The sequence below is a fragment of the Egretta garzetta genome, unplaced genomic scaffold, assembly GCF_000687185.1.
Source record: "Egretta garzetta isolate BGI_Z169 unplaced genomic scaffold, ASM68718v1 scaffold195, whole genome shotgun sequence".
NCBI classification, from domain to species: Eukaryota; Metazoa; Chordata; class Aves; order Pelecaniformes; family Ardeidae; genus Egretta; species Egretta garzetta.
In genome coordinates, this window is record NW_009259591.1 from 331,021 (window position 1) to 337,714 (window position 6,694).

A 6,694-nucleotide genomic window follows, 5' to 3' on the forward strand; every position below is an offset into this window, starting at 1 on the left:
TGTGACTCTTTCAGTTCATCATCTGCTGCAGCCAGACGACGCTCCCTTTTGCAGCAGTTGGTGTCTAGTGGTCTGGCTGCGTTACCTGACTTAAAGCTATTGCGCTGGCGCGTCACTGCGCCGACCGCTCGCACTGAAGGAGGATCCGTTACGGTGCAGAGCCGGGCAGTCCCACCTAGGAGCATCTCGCTCGGTGTCCGCCTGCTGAGGACTCAGCCTTACGTGGCACAAAGCCTTCACAGCGCGAGGGCTGTTGGGCTCCTGTGGGAGCCCCACGGGTCCCAGGCCTCAGCACGCTTTCAGAACGGGGCACGGAGCCATTCGACCTTGCCCTTTCTAAATTGAAAGAGGTAGTGGGAAGAAGGCAAAGAACCGATTGGTAGCAGTTTCCTTTGGTCCTCACCTGAAGAATTACTTCATGGTGGTGCATCTCCAGCTTGACTTGTCCGTAATGTGCCTGCTTGCAGTAATAGTGCTGCGTGCTGATTATCTTGGTTCCGAAAGGCCTGCGCCTGGCAGGGCTGTGGGGTCTAACGGGTGTGTTTGTACGATCCTCCTCCATTGTCAGCGTCCGAGTGCTCAGAGAGCGAACAGAAGCAGGACGTCTTGTGGAGAGGACAGTTTCGTGGTTGTCCTAAAGACAAGCTAGCTAAATCCTAACTGAGGTTATTGGGCACAGAGAGTTGCATCTCAAATGGGGAAGTCCCACGTTACTTAGACTAGGTGGTGATGTCATGACAGAAATTGGGATTGCACGCACTTGTTTTTTGTTTGGCAACTGCTTGCGGCAACTAAAATGACTGATAATCCCGTGTCTTAGATGATTATAATTTAATTTAGAGCAACTCAGATTTTTGTATTCAGAGCCTTAATGGACAGACTGCAAGGCTGGATCTTAAATCCAAGGTCTGTGCAGTTCTGTGCAGCACCTGTATTTCCACGATGGCAATAATTTTAAATTGCATCACTGACATAAGTGAACTGAAAACGTGTGGTCATTCATCTTGACAAGTGTCATGTCTTTACTAACAATAACGTGATTAGTTAATGCTGATACACATATACAGTGAATTATAAAATTACTGAATATATTGAAATTGTCACGTATAAAAAATAAAAGCGGATAGGAGAGGTGTTGTTACAACTTACCTCAGGAAAGCTACTGCCTTGGGCTTCCGGAGCATTTTCCACTGACAGTTGGATATAATTCCTCATAATCTCTTCGGAAGAGACAGCTGGGCTTCTTCAAAAAGAGATTGAATTGCTTAATAAAATAAGTTCATACAGTACTGCTTTTTATAACAACATTTACCAGGATACTTTTATGGAAGTTGATCTTACGTGTAACAACTCTACGTCACCAAACCAAAACCACACTCATTCTGGAGGAGTTCGTCATGCTACTTTTTTAGAGGTTAATCGGTCAGAAGGCACTGTTTCCTTGACTTTGGTGATTTTATGACCAAAAAGCGCAGCTTGAAATTTACATTGTGTCAGGATCAACCTTTAAGAAGGGTGAAACGGACTTTTGAATGTGTGCACGTTGAGTACCCCGAGCACCAGCGTACCCTGAGTCTATGTCCCTGACTTAACACCAGTGACCATGGAAACATAAAAGGATGTGTTGGGTAACCTGCTGTATGTTGGTAGATCACAACCTGTGAAGTTCGCTATCAGTTGGGTCACACGAGATCTTAACTGTTAAGCTTAGCATGTCTTGCTCTGGAGTCTAGCCAGGCAAGAAAGAATAATAATTCTGCTACTTCATTCGCAAAGCGACTGGGTAAGGAGTAGGTGGGCACAAATTCTTTTAACTCCTCTTTTTCTGGGTTTGTAGTTCAAAAGTACGTTCTTTGGAAATTGGAGGGTAAAGATGACACTAATGAAGCATGAAGAAATGAATGAAGTGCTGTGCATCTGTACCATATCTCTTCATTTGTCTAATATGTATTTTTTTTTCCTCTCTCTGTTTTTGAAAAGCCCCAAGATGAGATTGTCGTTTATCGTGTTTTCCACCCAGGCACAGATCATTATGCCATTAACTGGAGACAGGTTAGTGCACTGCTTTCTTAATTCTCCCTCTCCCTCCTCACCCCCAAGGGCTCTTATTAAATCAGAGGGACAGTAACAGCTACCGAACAATAACCGATACCTTTAAGTGGTGGCCAGTCATGAAGCCTCTGTGCAGAGCTGGATTTAATTTTGTGACCTTATCAATGGATAGCCTAGCAAAAGAGGAAGGGCAATAAATTCTTGATGCGAACTCTGCCGTTGCTTTGCAGAACGACTACAAGTAGCGTCTTAGTTTCTGCACGACTCTGCATCTTCCTTGGCACAGCAGGAGAAATTACTCTTGTTTTATAAACCCATGTCTGTAGATAAGTCTTCAGTATTTTTTCACGTCTAGGTAAAGCATACAGTGGTAAACTAATGTTTCCCATAATCTCATCTAAGGTAGGTATTCCATTTTGTGTTTTCAAATCCCGACCTCTCTCTCTCCCTTCTGTCCAGAAGCTAACCACACTGCACACCTTTTTGGATTTTGAAGGTGTGAATAAACCATTTAGGAATCCTTGTAACGAACTGCGGCAGGGTGGAAGCGAAGCAGTCCTTCCTTTCTGCTCCCTTTTATAGAGTCAATACAAAACGTGGTCTCCCATAGTCAGTTAGTTTACTGTGGTGTTTTTTTTTTTTTAAGTAACACATAATAGCAAGTACAAGACTTAACGAGACCTGTCATTGGCCACAGACGAACGTGTCACGCTACAGAAACGTATGCTGACATCCTAGGAATAGGATGTCTGAAGGCCCAGTGCTAAGCCCCTCCTGTTCTAGCGTTTAAAAGTGGTCTGACTTGAGAACGGCCAGGTTTTCGCTTCCCTCCACCCAGGCTCGGGTACTGGATCTGCTCTCTGTGGGGAGAGACGAGTTTATAAGCCATTTTTCCAGATGGCTTGAGAGGGGTCAGGAGAGGACACTTAAGCCTGTTCAGAGGGCTGCTGAAGTCAATGAGACCCTTTCTCTCCATTTCAATAGGCCCTTAATCCCCGGCAGCGGCCTATTCCTTGTCAAGCACAGAGTCAAAACTGATAGCGTACAGACCAGTTGGAACGCTTGGGCAGATCTCTGGAACCCCGCCACAGAAACACAAGTGCCTTTTTCATTGCATGTCTGTGGCACACTTTGAGCCATGGAAAGAATCGGGTTTTTCTCGGAAGCCTCGTTTAAAGAATAAGAAGAACCTTCTTGTGTTCTAGTGAGTTCCTTTGTGGGACTTTTCTTCAATACAAGGTTTGCTGATGCTTTTGTGAGGGTGGTGGGGGAAAGGAAATTACTAGCCTTGTTGTTTAGGAGGAATTATAAGGAGAACGAAGAAGGAGACTTTAGTAACTGTGACCGTATGTACATGGGTAAGAATGGATAGATACAGTTGAAACAGCTGTCCTTTTAAATATTAAAGAAGTCAACAGAGGCAAATGACTTAGTGTCTAACTGCCATAGTTCCAAACCGAAGATGAGGATGCTAAGTACAGTGCAGTTTTGGGGATGGGTGTGTATGTGCGCATGATTGTGGGGTATTATGGCGTTGGTTTTTTTATGTGCATTTTGGACTCGCCGGGATGCTTTTCCCCTTGCTTACTTGCTAATTCACAAACGTCAGGAAACCACAGTTCATTCCCAGCAGTTAGTTCAAAGTAGGGAAGTCTTTTTGTTTTGAAAGCCTTAAGCTTCTAATCGTTTGCACAATGTTCTTGCTGGGTTTTACTGCATAATAAAGCTGTGGATATTAAGAAATCCACACCATGGTACCAAAGCCCCCAGATGACCAAATATTTTGTGACTATGAACAGTGCTATGTGAATAACTCTGGAAGCAGCAGTCACTGTTAACCACAGTACACACAGTGCTGTAATAAATACATAGAATAAAAATAACACCCAGATGGAAAAGACTTCTCACAATGGTTATATCCCATCTTAGAGATACACGTTTCCCCTGTGAGGTTTAGCTGGAAACTGTACTCTTAAGTGGTAAACAAAGATTTGCGCATTCACATTTGTGGCTCAGTTTTGCTACTAGTTTTGAAAAGCAAGTTGTTTGGAAAAGTGGAGACACTTACGAATATCGTCCAGATGGCACAATGCTGTCTGCGTTCTCTTTTGGCCAACTGTGTGCCGGCCAGCAGAATTCTGGGTTTCTGTAAACCTGCTTCTGCAGCACTTGACCGATGTCCATGGCCAGGACTAGCCTTGCCGACTCTGCTTAGGTGAAACTCCCTTGGAGCTAAAGAAAGATTATATTAATGAAGGTGGAAAAATAGGACACTTAAGTACTTGGTACATGACCAACTGCACCGTACTGTGGTTGTCCACAGTCTGGTGGAGCACTCTCCTTGCACAGAGACATGTAATCTAGCAAGACATGTCTGCGTTTTGAGCCTCAGTCATATGAGCTAACCCTACACTTTGGCTCAAGAAGCTTGCCAAAATAGAGCCATCTGCAGAGAGCATATTCTGCCGAGTGTATAAAGTACAGCAAAGTCAGCCACTTACTTGTTTTCCATCTGGAGCCCATGCAGGATGCCTAAAGTTTGAAGCAGAATAATTATTATAATTGTACCGAGCCCGCTGCAGTATTTGAGAGGTGTAGAAAGCAGGAACCTCCTCCAAATTATGCATCTGAGGAGGCGGATATGCGGGGTTTACTTTCACCAGTACGACACTTCTATTTGTCAGGGATGTAACCATCCCTCTTCTTGTTCAAGAACACCATTTTCCCCCCCTTTCTTTCACTAACAAGTCGGTGTGTTTTCCTGTCGCCGTACTTCCTTCTTAGCAGCAGAACTGAAGTACCCCTTTTGTTTGCCTTTATTTATTAGGGATGAAGTACGTTGCCTCGCAGGCACATAGCCTCATTCCCGACGATAAATATGCTCACCGGGAATCGCAATTTCCCCGCCAGCGCTCGTACTCTCAACACATTGAAAAACGATTCCAGATTCCAGTACTTCAGTAGGTAGAAGGCAACATGGAAAAGAGATATAAGATACTGTCCCCCATCCAGAAGAGCTAAGAACACCACCGCTCAAAACTGCATAGATACTAATGGAGACTCAGCGTTTTGTACAAGGCTAGCCCCTTGCCCGGCTGAATCAGCACGACCTGCGGCTTACGTGACAATTGCAGCTGGTCCTAACCTCCACAGCACTAATGTAAAAGCACAAAATTTTCTCCTTAAAAAAAGCAGGAATTTGAATGGTTGTTAAGATTCAGTCCTCAAGTATTAAGACCTTCTTTGTACAAGTTGAAGATGCATTTTTTTTTTTTTTTTTTTTAAGGCAAATGATTGTCCCTTCCTGTTAAGCGTTCTTAGTCTCAAAGACAGTATCACGTCTCTAAGAAACTAAGCTGGCTTGTGCTTTGTAACCGGGCTGTAGATTTGTCGTTGCTCCACATCCTGCTGCAGTAGCAGGAAGTATTACCTGCCTTCCGCTGCCGGCGAGTGCTGCCTGTGGCCCTCTCTACGCAAGGAAACAAGGCAGTGCCTTAACAACATCAGTAGTCCGACCGCTTGACTGCTGACAGCACTGCTTTTAGCATGTGTCAATTAAACTTACTTAAAGCAAGAGAGAATACTAAACGCCGATGAAAATTCCACCTGCCTAAATTAAAAGCTTGCAGCTCGGTGCACCAGAGCTTATGCACAGAAACCTCTCCTATAAACTGGCGATAGTTGCCTTGGCATAATTCAAACTGCGAAAGGCAAACAGTTACGCTTAGACCTGAAAGTAAACCTGAGTTGTGGAGCGTGCTCAGGTAAGGAGAGGTTGCTACATTTTAATTTATGTTTACTTGATTTTTTCAGTTGTTTTGCAAGGCATTACGCCTGCAGCCCCTCTTCGAGGACGAGCTAAAAAGAACCCCCAGAGCAAAGTGATGGGGAGCTGGTAGCCCTGATTGTGTTTGGCTGGCTGCTGCTGGAAGAATAACCTGAAGTAGTTACAGAGCTCAAAAGAGAAGAGACAGGGTAGCTATTAAAAATGAGATGTGCCTTTTCTAAAAAGCAGAGATAGGATGCGGTGCGTACGCTGAATGGGGAAGAGAGATCAAATTTGTACTCATTCAGCCCAAACGCAGACAGGCTGCAAGTTGCTGATTTTGTTTTGCTTTTTCCACCTCTGTCCCTTGTCTGACTTAAACCATGAAGCCAACGGCCCTTCAGCCTTTATCGCTGTTACTGAACTGTACTGTGGTAGTGTCCAGACACACAGACTGAGGTCACGGCTCTGTTATTTCAGTACAGATGAGTTTTAAAACCAGACCTTCTCTGTGGATATTTGTGGCTACAAAAATTACTACAGTAATTAGAGAGATTTTTGAAAGCACTGAAGAACAGGAATGAAGGCTTCAGAGCGCTATGGCTGGTTCACTAAAGAGAGTCCCGTTATCGGAACGATTGGGGCAGACACGAGCTGCTGTGCCCACCCTCCAAACCAGCAGCTGGGTGCAAGTTTTAGCGTGGTTGAACTAACCTCTCCTGCTGTCTGGTGGGGCTCATTTGCTGGGGCCCCGAGTCCTGCCCGCCCACATTGGCCTTGTCACGTCCGGGCCAGGACTCGCTTGTACCTGACCATCTTGGAGCACGGCTGCAGCTTGTTCACATCTGGCTGGGCCGGTCCCCAGGGGAAGAGATG

General features: G+C 45.0%; 1 protein-coding gene across 1 annotated transcript in view; it reads left to right on the plus strand.

The window, feature by feature from the left end:
• Nucleotides 1-6,694, plus strand: part of ANTXR2 (ANTXR cell adhesion molecule 2) — a 105,067-nt gene that overhangs the window by 1,031 nt on the left and 97,342 nt on the right. The window contains exon 2 of the mRNA XM_035893563.1: nt 1,981-2,052. Coding sequence (XP_035749456.1) covers nt 1,988-2,052 — 65 coding nt within the window. The 5' untranslated portion in view covers nt 1,981-1,987. The remainder of the gene's footprint in view (nt 1-1,980; nt 2,053-6,694) is intronic.